At 36.7% G+C, this 14,083-nt stretch overlaps 1 protein-coding gene across 1 annotated transcript in view; it reads left to right on the top strand.

The window, feature by feature from the left end:
- The window catches only part of Glrb (glycine receptor beta), an 85,373-nt gene extending 77,014 nt beyond the window's left edge, over window positions 1–8,359 (top strand). Inside the window, exons 9-10 of the mRNA XM_051199203.1 lie at window positions 442–734; window positions 7,854–8,359. Of these exons, the coding sequence (XP_051055160.1) occupies window positions 442–734; window positions 7,854–8,150 (590 nt within the window). The 3' untranslated portion in view covers window positions 8,151–8,359. The remainder of the gene's footprint in view (window positions 1–441; window positions 735–7,853) is intronic.
- Window positions 8,360–14,083: the final 5,724 nt, after the last annotated feature.

The following is a 14,083-nucleotide window of genomic DNA, read 5'->3' as shown; positions in this document are numbered from 1 at the left end:
AGCTTATCAAAATTTATGTGCTCTAGTCATGTTCATGGATGAAAACTCCTCCTACAAGTAAAATATCTCTTTAAAAAAAGTTGAGAAAATAAACAACTAGTCTAATTATAAAGCTTTGTCATTCCCTCAGTCACTGTTGAATGTTTCTTGACATCATTGATCCTCAAATCAGATCTACTTTGTGCTTCCAGACCTTGGTTTAAATTTACGTAAAAATGAAGCTCATTTACATATATTTTCCAACCACAATTACACTTCACATAGTACCATATATTTCTTCCAGTCTTCGATCATTAAAGTCACCTAAGGATTGCTTGTGGAAGGCACATAAGAATTGTTTGTTGTCTGTTGACAGTCATCAGAGAGTAATTTTAGTGAAAGGCCAGTGGTTGTAAAGTATGTCACAGATATAAACCCATCTTATTCTCTTTCCGTTGCTAGGCATCTTCTCGGTGCTCAGTTTGGCCTCAGAGTGTACCACCCTTGCTGCAGAGCTTCCCAAAGTGTCTTATGTAAAGGCACTGGATGTGTGGCTCATTGCCTGTCTGCTCTTTGGGTTTGCTTCTCTGGTGGAGTATGCTGTTGTTCAGGTGATGTTGAACAATCCCAAAAGGGTTGAAGCTGAAAAAGCCAGAATTGCCAAGGCTGAACAAGCAGATGGGAAAGGTGGAAATGCAGTAAAGAAGAATACTGTGAATGGCACGGGAACTCCTGTCCATATCAGCACTCTGCAGGTAAGACTGGAGTGGACAATGGAAGTGGGTCGGCCATTCTCGTGTGCCACGAAGGAGATACTAGGTGAAAGGAGTGATGAGACTGCCGTTTATTTTCTGTAGATGGAAAGGAACTGAGTTTGACATGCATTTTTTTGGAAGTACTTTTGGGAAAACACATAAAACATGTCAAAGACTACCTGGAAAATTTTATTATCTTAAAATTTTGAAAACTTTCCAATGAGTTTAAAATCTCAGCTTTATTTTGATGCTTATCACCTCATCCAGAATGTATGGTTCCCTGTTGATTCTCATTTATTAATCTTTAGTAAGAAGCTAATGGAATTACACAGGGGTTACACGGGCCCAGCTCTGAGACTTGAAGAGCAATGCTGTCACTCTCATTTTCCTACTGAATTAGGCAGCTTCCCATAATTGGTCAGCAACTCTCCTACAGGCTAGATGGCTGGCCCTCAGGGAATCTCTATACAATGTTTTGTTGTTGTTCTTGTTGTTTGTTTTTGCAGACAGGGTTTCTCTGTGGCTTTGGAGGCTGTCCTGGAACTAGCTCTTGTAGACCAGCCTGGTCTGAAACTCACAGATATCCACCTGCCTCTGCCTCCTAAGTGTCACCACAGCCAGGCTCTATACACTGTTAAGGGTCTGTCTAGCCTAGTCATCATGGCTAGTAAGGCTTTCTCCCCTTAGCCCTGCCTTGTCATATATCATGGGCTGAAGACTCATCCCCAGAGCAACTGCCTGATTGACGAATTAACTGTATACTTGGCCAAGGAGTTCTGCTTGCTGCTCACTCTTTAGAAGTCAGCCAGGAGACCATTTATGTGGAGCAAAAGGCTATAGACTCTACAGGAGACCAATAAATCTTGCCATCTCACAGCTGTGAACACTGTGCCTACTCTGCTCACATTCTGGCCCCATGGTACTCTATGTGTTCACCCCCATTGCCCTCCCTTGAATTCTAGAAAACATGCTACACTTGGAATTTGGGGGCAGAAAAGTAAACTATTTTTTCTAATTGAATATATGACTTTTTGTTTTGCCTTTTTTTTTGTATTTTTCAATCAGTACATTAATTTTCAAGCTTGAAGCCCCAACCTTCTGCCTATCTATAGCCTCCACATTGAGAGAAGCTTATTTATGCCACGTGACCTTTTTATACTGTATTACTGCTCCTGAAGAAGTGCTTCATTAATGTAGTTTTGTGACTTAAGTATCCTTTGCTATAACTTCCTCTTCTCTATCAATCACGTCTATTACATACATGAAGCAAGTTTCTTATAGATGGCATAATTGTTGTACAGATTTTACTTCACCAATCTCATGTTTTAATTGGTTATATTGAGAATATATATATATATACATATATATGTTTATATATATTCACACATATACACACACAATACATACATACATACACACACACACACACACACACACACACACACACACACACACACATATATATATAGTTTCCAGAGTTTCTCTGTATAGTTTTGGAGTCCATCCTGGAACTCACTCTGCAGCCCAGGTTGGCCTTGAACTCACAGAGATCTGCCTACGTCTGCCTCCAAGTATTGGTAATAAAAGCATGTGCCACCACCGGTCCAGCCCAAGATGTAATATTTTTATAATTGTTGATGCTTTGATGCCTGTGTAGATCTATGTATTCTTTTATTTTTAGTTCATGTTATGATTTTTGTTGTGTTTTCTGCTTCTTATATTCACATGGGATACTTGAAATGTTATAGAATTTCATCTTGAACTTTCTATATTATATGTGTATCCTTTTATAATGTCTCTAAGTATTATATTATGACTTTAATGGCTGCTTTAGATATTATAGTATGAAGATACAACTTATTATGATCCAAAGGTGACATCATCTTACTGGCTGTGTGATATAAGAAAACAATAGGTTCCTTTTCATCCCTCTATTTACTTGTATTCACAAATCCACACTTGTCCTAAACAGTTCTTCAACATTCACTTGGATAGCAGAATTATGATTTTTTGATTCCTTTCCAGATACAATTTATAAAAGCCATATTATGTATGCATTATTGGGTTGTCCCTTCTTTGTCATTTGTTTAGAAAGAGCAAGCTCCTTTGGAGGCTTTTTGTATTTTTCTGTTAGTATTTATAGATACCATCATCTTTAACTCCAAATCAGAAAATGTAAGGCAAAAGAACATGAAAGATTTCCTTATAGTGTGACTCCTTGGGTTTAGAGGCTCAGGGTCTAGCCCCTGCCCTGGAACTTTGCAGTGGTCCTCATCAAGATAGTGTTCCTCCTTTTCCTCTTTTGCTCCTCCTGCTCCTCCCTTCTTCCTTCTTTGTCCTTCCTCCTCCCCTATTAGCACTTCCTTCTTTAAATAGTGATCCTTTCCAGACCACTACTAATTCCTACTTTTTAATTAAAAAAATTATTTTTCATTTTACATATCAACCCCAGTTCTCCCTCCATCTCTTGCCAAACTCTTCCCTCCTTTCTCATCTCCTATTCAGTCCTCATAGCTGGTAAGTCCTTCCTTGGCAAGTCAACAAAGTATGGCATACCAAGTTGAGGCAAGACCAAGCCCCTCCCTCCTGTATCAAAGCTGATCAAAGCATCCCACCATAGGAAGTGGGCTGAGAAAAGCCAGATCACACCCCTGGGATAGGTCCCGGTGCCATTGCCAGCCTCCCACCAACAGATCAAGTCATATACCTGTCATACACATTCAGAGGGTCTAGTTCCATTCCCTGCAGGTTCTCGAGCTGTCAGTCCATAATCCATGTGCACTCTCTAGTTCTGGTCAACTGTAGAATATAATTGAAGGTACTATTCCTTTCTATGCCTCCTGATGTTGATTCTCTTAAAGTCTTGTGAATATAAAACCCAGGGTTTTCATGGAACTGTGTGGGAGGAAAAGAAAAAGAAGTCTGCTCTCTTCCTGGAAGCAGAAATTCATTGTGTTTTTCAAACCATCAGAGTCTCTGCTTTTCCTTTTCCTGCACCTCACCTGACTGAAATTATTAAAGATATACATCAATGCACTACTGTTTTACTTTCCTTCTCTTTCTTCACTTTTTATTTGTTCCCCTTTGGTCTACATTTCCCAGTGTGTCTCTGACATTAGCCTGCTGAGAGCTGTCTTTATAGGTTTAGGATGCCATACCTTACTTTTGTTATACACCAAGAAAACTTTTTTCTTTTTTTCAGAGAAATTGCAGTTCCTTTTCCCAGCATTTTACCTTAGTCTTTGCTGCCATGGCCATCAATGTCTGGGAAAGCTCCTGGCACTGAGCATAGTTAGGAGAGTGTAGGATATGCTATCACACCCAGAGATTTCCATAAGGAGATTTTCATCAGGAAGACTAAAAGCTCCTTTGCTCCTACAGCATGTATTTATTTCTCTCTTCCAGAAATACAAACAGGAGCACTGGGCATCCTACAATGTGGGAAAATAGTCACATAGCATTCTGAACCTGCAGCTGCCTTTCAGTTGTCAGCTTTCTGTCAGTGTTAAACCTCTTGCCATTGTCATCCCTCTGTCTATGTTGAACATTATGCCATTCCATTGTCATTGCTTTGTCAATTCAATGTGGTCCAATGTAAGTTACTATTAATATTCTCATCAAGTTTACAATAATTTATAACATGGTAAGTTCAGAAATTTGGTACATATTAACACATGGAATAAAATGAAAATAGAAAAACATTAACTCTTACCTTTTGAGCTCAGTACATCTATGAAAAAATATTCGTGTAATCATGGCTGTAGATTCACAGTCCACTGGTTTCAATGAATTTTGCTTTTCAAAGCACAACAAATTTCCAAGTAATTTCAATCAGGTGATATGTCACTAATTTTTAGTCTAGCAATAGAAACATTATAAAATTTGAATTATAATAACCTAAAGGTTAATTTCAAAAATAATAGTGTGCTTGGCAGGAAAAGTATAACTAAAATCACAAAAAAACTATAGTCCAGATTTCTGTATGAAAGTATTTATGCAAAATTATGCTTTCATCTACATATCTGGCTTTAGGCTCCTGTCCATAAATACAAAAAGATTGTGCTGTCTTTGTAAGTTTCAATATTTTGGTAACTAATGTATCTGTTCATTTATATGTTTTTCTTTTCACTCATTGAACAGCTGCATATACTCTATTGCTACAATCGATTTCTTAACACTTAGCACTTGTCATACACAATGGTTTTATGAATAAAGGACAAAACAAACCTCATGCTCACAATTTTCAATAATTTAATGAATACAGTCTGATGACAGATCATGGGAGCCATTTCTTTATGGAAAAGTTGTACCTTTAAAAATTGCATTGATTTTGATTTAATAAAATCTGTCCAAATTGTTTCCTCTAAATATCTTTTTTTTATCATTAGTTGATGATATCTTATTATAGGTTCTAGAAATTTATACAAAATTATTTGCTTTCAATGAAGCACAAACAAAATCTTAAGAGTGTGAATTTTAAAATATTACAGTATTTTTAATGGAATTAAATTTATACTTTCTTTTTCTACATTTTTAATTTATATTTATTTATTTTTATTGTTTTACATATCAATCCCAGTTCCTTCTGCCTCCCTCTCTCTCATTCCCTATCATGCCCACCGGCCAGCCCCCCCACCCCGCCACAGGGAGGGTGATGCCTTCTAGGAGGGATCACCAAAACCTGTCAAATCATTTGGAGTAGGGACTAGGCACTCCCTCCTGCCTCTAGGTTAAGGGAGTCTCCCTTCATGGGGAATGTGCTCCCAATGTCCTTTTGTGCACCAGGGATACATCCTGGTTCCACTGTCAGAGGTCTCTTAGACTTCCCCAGCCTTCTGAGACCCATGTTCAGGGAGTTTGAGTCGGCCTAATGCGGGTTCCCAGCTATCAGTCTGGGAGCCCATTAGCTTCTCCTTGTTCATATCAGCTGTCTTTGTGGGTTTCTATAGCCTGGTCTTGTCCCCATTTTCTTATCACTCCTGCCTCTCTACATTTTAATTCTAGTTCGGCTCAATGTTTAGCTCTGGGTGTCTGCTTCTGTTTCCATTAGCTACTAGATGAGGGCTCTATGATGGTAAATAAGTTAGTCATCAGTCTCATTATCAGGGAAAGGCATTTAAGGTAGCTTTTTTACTGTTGATCAGATTGTTAGTTGGGGTCATCCTTGTAGGTTTGTAGCCATTTCTCTGGACATTTCTCTAGAGTCAGTTTTCTCTTCAAACCTATCATGGCTCCCTCTTTTATGGCATCTCTCTCTCTCCCTCTCTCCCTCTCTCCCTCTCTCCCTCTCTCCCTCTCTCTCTCTCTCTCTCTCTCTCTCTCTCTCTCTCTCTCTCTCTCCTCTTGTGTATTCCTCCCCTGACTCAATCTTCCTAGTTCCACATGCTTTCCTCTCCTCCCCTTCTCTTTCTCCTAGCTCCCTCTCCAATCACTGCAGTTTTATCAACAGGATTTATTGCTGTTTCTGTCAGCTTTATCTTTATACTGCCTCATTTCTGTTATCATCACTTTGCAGAAGTGACAGTATGTGCAATGCGAGTAAATAGGGATTTTGGAAAGAAACAATAGAAAAATAAATTTTGGTTTCAAACAGCTGAATTAGGAATGTGTTAAGTAGGATTGCAATCCTACTTAGGTGGTTCATTTCCTTACTTATGAAATTGTAACTGCCGCAGATGACATTTTATTATAAAAGTTTTTGTCTTGTTATATATGTATTTTAGTTAATTATGTGTTCAAGCAACAAACAATGTTCGTAAAAGATCTGATTAATGAAACAAAAAGACACCCTCCCAACTAGTGTATGAGTCATGACTTATTGAAGGAAATTTGAGGAGTCTTCATAAGAGGGAACCTAGTCATACTCCTTCTCCAATTGTGTCATCATGAATGCCTCTTCTAGAGCACATTTGTCATGAACATGGGAGCCATGCAGAATGTTGCAGAGAGTTTTTAATGAATTAAGTGTGGGAAAAGCAGCAGCTTCTGGGAATCCTTTTTTTATGCAATTGTTATGATATTGAAGTTCTATTTTCTTTACTGATGAGATTAGATATTAAAGTCATCCGAACTTACTGTGGCTATGATTCAGAGGCTGACAATAACTCAGGACAAAAGCCTCCACCATTGATTAATCAGCAATTCTGTTTAGAAACAGGAAAGTAAAGACAAAGGTTCTGAATTAACACCCCATATTGGACCAAAGAAAGATTTTTTTATTTTTTAGTATTTAAATTGTGGGAAGTCTTACAATCTTAATTGTAACCTGAATTAGTCTTGACTCATGCTTTATTTCTAAGTATAATATATGTAAAAAGTTAATTCAATAGTATGAGCCTTGTTATTTGGGCAAACTGTCAGAGCTTTCTGAATTGTTTAGTGATTTCTGAAATGTTTAATGTTTAATTGATCTGGTAGATTAATCAGTTGACTTTTTGTTGTTGTTGTTGTTTGTTTGTTTGTAGAGACAGGGTCTCCTGTAGCTTTGTAGGTTGGCCTAGAACTCACTTACTAGACTAGGCTGGACTCACAGAGATCCACCTGCCTCTGCCTCCCATGTGCTAGGACTAAAGGCATAAGGCACCATCGCCCAGTTGACTTTTATTCTTTTTAATTGTAAAATATCTTTTTGAAGAGATGTGGTACTTATAACTGTAAAAATTTTATTACTGGATGAGGGCTTTATGATGATAGTTTGGGGTATTCATCAATCTGATTACAGGGGTAGGCCAGTTTGGGCATCCTCTCTACTGTTGTCCTTCTTGTGGATTCTTGGTAGTTACCTTAACACCAGGTTTCTCCCTAAGCCCATAGTGGCTCTCTCTATTAAGATATCTCTTTCATTGCTCTTCATTGCATCATTCCCAGTCTAGGCCATCTCATTCCCTCCTGTTGTCATCTGCCCTTCTATCCCCCTTGCCATCACCCCACCTCCAATTTGCCCCTTAGATCTCATCTACTTTCCCTTCCTGGATGATCCACATGACCCTCTTAGGGTCTTCCTTGTTACTTAGCTTGTCTGGAGCTGCAGAGTGGGATAACTGTGGTTGGAACATAAAGTGGAATGAAAAATTTTTAAATGGAAAAAATTATTACATCATCTTTCACTTTTATGCTTAGGTTGGTGAGACCAGATGCAAAAAAGTTTGTACTTCCAAGTCTGATCTGAGATCCAATGACTTCAGCATTGTTGGAAGCTTACCAAGAGATTTTGAATTATCCAATTATGACTGTTATGGAAAACCTATTGAAGTCAACAATGGACTTGGGAAATCACAGGCTAAGAACAACAAGAAGCCTCCGCCTGCCAAGCCTGTCATTCCAACAGCAGCCAAGCGCATTGACCTCTATGCAAGAGCACTATTTCCTTTCTGTTTCTTGTTCTTCAATGTCATATATTGGTCTATATATTTATGATAAACCATTTCCATTTGTATGAAATAGAATACCATTTCATTGTGACCAATGCAATTCATAATTGCTGATCTGTGAAAAATTTGCATTTTCATAGCAATATATTGCATTCTGGATGCCACTTAATTATAATAAAATACAGCACCTTACTTTTGAATGGCAGCATGATCCTGTAATGTCTCTGCTCCAATATGAGATAGATAAATAGATAGATGTATGTATATTGAGCATAGTGGTTTAGGAATCAATTTAAAAAAGCATAGTATGTAATCTACATAATGTGCTCTTCAGCTACTGTAATTCTGTAAATGCAAATACTTCAGATAACCCTCATAAAAACATGATGTGCACGCTGACTCCTGTTATGGTGACCCATTCTAATGTATGTAGTATCTTGCATTCCCTTTCTGGTAACTTTCAAAGAAAGCCATTTTATTCTTAAATAATTTTCAATAGTATTATCACAGATTAAGCAAGATTGTATGTCATCCATCCTGTTTAATGTGTTAAAGAGAGGTAGACCAGTGACAATCATACAGGCTCACTGAGAAATAAAATAAAAATAATACATTTATAAAATCAGCTTATTTTTAAGTGTTTGTGGTGTCAAAATGCCAGGTAATAGAACAGTAAGCTTTTTTTTTAAGAAGAAAGAAATATGGGTTAGTATAAATACATATTATATTCTGGCATCTGACAAAATACAAACAAATAAATGATAGATGTATTAATTAAATATTTTGAATAAAATAAACTATTTAATCCACCTTAAGATCTAAATCTATTTTCATGCCTTTTATTTGTTGACATGGACAGCATTAAACGTAAGCCTTAAGAAGAGTTTCACATATTTTCAACCTAAATGGAGTGGTGACATGTGGTTCCACATCACTGTCACACTTCAAGAGGAACTGCTAACATTAACTTGAACTGGAAAAATTGTAGTCATTGAAGGACTTAGCTTGTTTGTTTTATTAAGACGCTTCTACATTTCAAGTAATAGACAACTGTTTTAGGGACTTGTTTTTTTTTAAAATTTATTTGAATGTATTTGGATATGTTACAAAACAATTATTTAGTAAATAGTGACTTTTATTTAAATTTTAGAGTTCACCTTCTCTTCTTGATAAATAAATATCTAGGCATTGGGAGCTGACTGACTTTACCTTGTTCACCTGAAAACAACCCCTACTCCTTGTCTTCTAAGATCCCGTTCTCTAACAGTGTCACAGTGTAACTGTTATTTCTGTCTCAGCTAAAATTGGAGCTACTAATAACTAATGTAATGTAAACATATGACCATGAAAGTATTTTACATTATTTGGAGTACTTTTGTTCTTGTTGGTGGTTTGTATGGCCAAGTCATAATGTAATGCATTAAAAATGTTATTTGTGAAATTACCATATGCAATTCACTTTGATTTGATTCATTGAATATTTTTAAATTAAAATATCCTCTATAGTTATAAACTTCTTTTAATGGTGTATAGGCTTATCCTCTGTAGTTTTTTTGTATAATCTAGTTATAAAAGCATGACCATGTGAATAATTTTAAGATGTCATAAGTAAAATTGCTAATGAGCTTTGGGATTCTACCAAGACCTAGAGGAATATTATTTTAATGGTATGGAAATGGGAAAAAAATATCTTGAACATGTATCATTTTTAAAAAATCTGTAAAGATATTTTCTTAAATTTGTTTTTATGTTTGTTTTCTTAGGGCCTTTGATTTAGGGTTTTAGAAAATGATGTCTTATAGTGAAGTCAGTGTCATTATATAGAAATGTATTGGTGAAAGTAGTGGGAATTGCTTTTCTTCAGGTAATACAATCTAATATCCTCCTAATGTTAGATCATATTTTCAATCTACAGTCTCTCTCCACTGCTTATTTTTTGAGCTAAATATGCTGATTTTTTTTTTAGAAATCATACACATTTGTTTAAAATAGGCATATGGGATTGCTGCCTTGCTTTTTTCCCCTCTATTTGCTCTTCTCAGAGGTTAATATGGTGGTATCCCAACCCAGACCTTATGTTAAGTGCTCCCAAGCTCTAACTTGAATATAGAAAGTAATTTTGCATAAGAGCATACAAAATAAGTAGTAATTATTCTTTCCATGTAAAGATGTACTTATAGTCTAAATTCTGCCTCCTCTTACTATCAGGATGAATTTTTTTTTCAATGTGGAAATGAAGTTGTTCCTTTCTAATACAACACAGTTTTATAATAGTTGTTTGTGTATGGAGGTGACTGCTTATGAAAGATGGATGCCCAAAGTGAAGTTTCTGACTTGGAAAACAGATATGTAAAACTTTGTTTTGTTTCTGCTCAAAGATGATAATGGATATTTTCATCTTAACAGTCTCACATTCTTAGAGAGTCAGTTGCTACCCAATTTGATGCTATTGACCTATTTCTTTTAAATCTTTTTTCACTTGACATTGTCTCAGAATGTTCCAAAGAACTTGAAAAGTTACAAGAATTTCTGTGTACCCATGATCTTTTCTCAAACTCTTTTCTCAAACATGCTTTAATAACCTCCCACCATTATGTGTGTGTAAGATACCACTTTTGTAAATTTTAAAGGGCAGATAGGATATCCTTTTACCTATGCAACTTGTGTTTCTCAAATTGCAATGAACTTTCCTTTCATGACCACAGTGATAAAAATGAGTCCACACCAGGAAATGAACACTGATAAAATTCAACCTTAAAGCTGCCTCTCTATTTCCTGTTACTCTCTTTCATGAGCCAATCCAATATCAAGTGTTTCATTTTATTACCGTGACATCAATTTCTTTAACATTATTGGGGACTGGAGAGAGGATTAGTGTTTAAGAATGGTTTCTGGTCTTTGCAAGAGGACCCTAGCTCAGGTCTTGCATCCATGTGCAGCAGCTCCTAGTTGCTTGTAACTCACTTTCCAGAGAATGCCATCCTCTTCTGGCCTCTGGTGACTGCTCATTGTGGAGTTCATGTTCACATACACATAAATAAAAATATTTTTAAAAAGTGATCATGCCATACCCAAAGGATTCACATCAATGCAACAAAGACATCTGTTCAACTATGTTCATAGCAGCACTATTTGTAATAGCAAGAACCTGGAAGCAACCTAGATGCCCTTCAATTGAAGAATGGTTAATGAAGATGTGGCACATCTACACAATGGAATACTACTCTGCAGAAAAAAATAATGGTATCTTGAAATTCGCAGGCAAGTGGATGGCACTTGAAGAAACCATCCTGAATGAGGTAACCCAGTCACAAAAAGAGGAACACAGTATGTACTCACTCATATATGGATTTTAGACCTAGATCAAATGATCACCAGCCTATAATTCACATCACCAGAGGAACTAGGATACAAGTTGTATTCTAAGAGATTCATATAAAGTCCCTCACAGAACTGGGAAGGGACAAGTCCCCCAGACCTCAGGTATAGTGGGGGAGGACAGCTAATGGAGAGAGAAGTAGGAGAAAATGAGAGGGAGGAGAGGAAGGCATGTGCGACTAGGAGGATTGAGCCTGGTTAGGAATGGAAAATAGGAAAGAGAGAGAGAGACAGAGACAGAGAGAGAGAACATAAAAGAGGGAGCCAATATTGGTTTGAAGATAAAGTTGAACACAAAGAAAGGTCGAAGGAACTACAAGACTGCTCCCAACTAACAATCTCAGCTTCCGTGGAAAGGCTATCATAAATGCCCTTCCCGGAGAGTGAGATCAACAACTAACTTCTCCATGGAGTCCTCAACTAATGCCTGTTGAAAACAGGAGCAAACACCCATACATAAACACTGAGTCAAACTAGAACCCAGAAGCAGATGGAGAGGACAAGACCATGCGGTAGAAGTACATAGAGACAGCTTACCTGAACAAGGAGGAGCTAAGGGCCACTAGACTGATAGCTGGGAAGCCAACAGGGGTCTGACTCGGACTCCCCTGAATATGGGTCTCAGCCAGAAGGTCTGAGCAGTCTAAGAGACCTCAGACAGTGGAACCAGGATGTATCCCTGGTGCACAAAAGGACTTTGCAAACATATCCCCCATGGAGGGATAACTGCCTTATTCTAGAGATAGGAGAGAAGCCCTAGTCCCTACTTCACAGGACCTGTCAGATCTACATGACCCCAACTGGATGGCATTCCCCTACATATTGTATTGTGGTGGGGGGTTGGGAGGGGAGGGTGTTTAGAGTGCATGGGAGAGGGTAGAGAGGGCAAAAGGGAGGGAAGGAGGGAGGGAGGGCTTGGGGGGAGGGATGGAGGGAGGGAGAGGGAACTGGGATCGACATGTAAAATAATAATAAAAAAAAAAAAAAAAAAAACGCTTTGACTCCAAAATTTAAGTTGAAGAACAAGTTACTGGGGAAAAGTATTTCTATTTTTGTTTCCACAGAAAATGAAAAGATGTGGATTCCTTCCAGACTAATGTGGTTTGATCACACCAGACCGCCTGAAACAGAGTACAAGCTGATCCTACATTCCAAACAGCTGGACAAAACAGCCCTACAGACTACAGCTAGGATATCTGAATCTTCTTCGAATCCCCCAAGACAGCGCCCCTTACCAGCAGGAAGTAGTTTGGAAAGAAAGACGCCCAAATTCCCAAATATTGTGTATAAATGTTTGTTTTCATTTAATTGGACTTTGTTATATAAAATTAAATAAAAAATACTCTATATGCAAAAAAAAAAAAAAAAAACAAAAAAAAAAACAAAAAAAAAAAAAAAAAAAAAAAAAGTGATCATGCCAATCCCCATATAAATGTACTTAATGCCTTGTGTTAGACCTCAGTAAACAAAACATTCTCATATAAAATTATCATATTTATATCTAATTGAAGTGCCAAATTCAGGAATCTACTCTTAGGTAAGTGGTTACTTTAATGTTTTCTTGTTTCTTTTAAGTAAACCAGCTTTGGATGCCTTGTCTGCAAATGCTCCTTTTAAGTCATATGTATTTCATTCACACATAAGTGTTTTCCAGTCATACAATTTCCTCTCTGGTAATAAATGAAGTTAAAATATTTTCCTCTGGAGGTGCAGTGCTCAAATTAAGTGTCTCTGAAATCCACTCAATTCATCATTATTTATAATTTCTGTTCATGTGAACAGTGGATGTGAAATTTAAACAACCAGACTTAAAATGGAAAATAGTTTGCCATCTTTTCTATAACCTTTAATAAATAAGTTCATGTTGAGTGCTACCTTGCTTTAGAAAGTAAGGGTTATTCAAATCACTTTATCAAATTATTTATTTATGCAGTATAACAATGACTTAGCATTTACTCCTTTACTTTGTTTTACAATAAAAGTTAGTCTTAACATTCTAGGGGATAAAAACAAGCTCTTGAAAAATGTCAGCCACATCACCAAAGGAATAAGAACATTTTAAAGGCATCTGTGGGATTAACAATAATGAAAACCCTATGCAAATCACATTTAAGGTTAGTTATATTCCTCCTATTCATGCATACACAAACTAGATCCTTATATTTTGATACATTTTACATTTTCTCTGCAGATATTTATGTGTATACCACATGTACATCTACCATTTTATTGTGTCTTTCACCAGCAAGAATATTGAAGAAGTTCATAAATTCAGTCTGACTTTCATTTTTCTAAAGTCATTATTTTTGTGTTTCTTACATCTCACATGCTACACTGCAAGTAAGTTTTAAATTAATAAATGTGTAGATACTCTATTTTGCTAAGAGATTGTGTGAGTCCAAAACTGGTGAGTTGAATAAAGCAACAGTGTGTGAATTTTATATGCTCCATATCTTAATCATTGTAATACATTAAAATATAAATTCTATTAACAAAAAAGCATTAGGAAGATTGAAGTCATTTTTGCAAGAAAAAGGGAGCTTTTTGGAATAAAGAAGATACTGAGTAAAGTGGCTCAGCTGATTTAGTGCATCCAGGGGT

Source organism: Phodopus roborovskii, unplaced genomic scaffold, assembly GCF_943737965.1.
Source record: "Phodopus roborovskii unplaced genomic scaffold, PHOROB, whole genome shotgun sequence".
NCBI classification, from domain to species: Eukaryota; Metazoa; Chordata; class Mammalia; order Rodentia; family Cricetidae; genus Phodopus; species Phodopus roborovskii.
The sequence above is the reverse complement of the archived record's forward strand: the minus strand, read 5'-3'. Positions and strand labels throughout refer to the sequence as shown.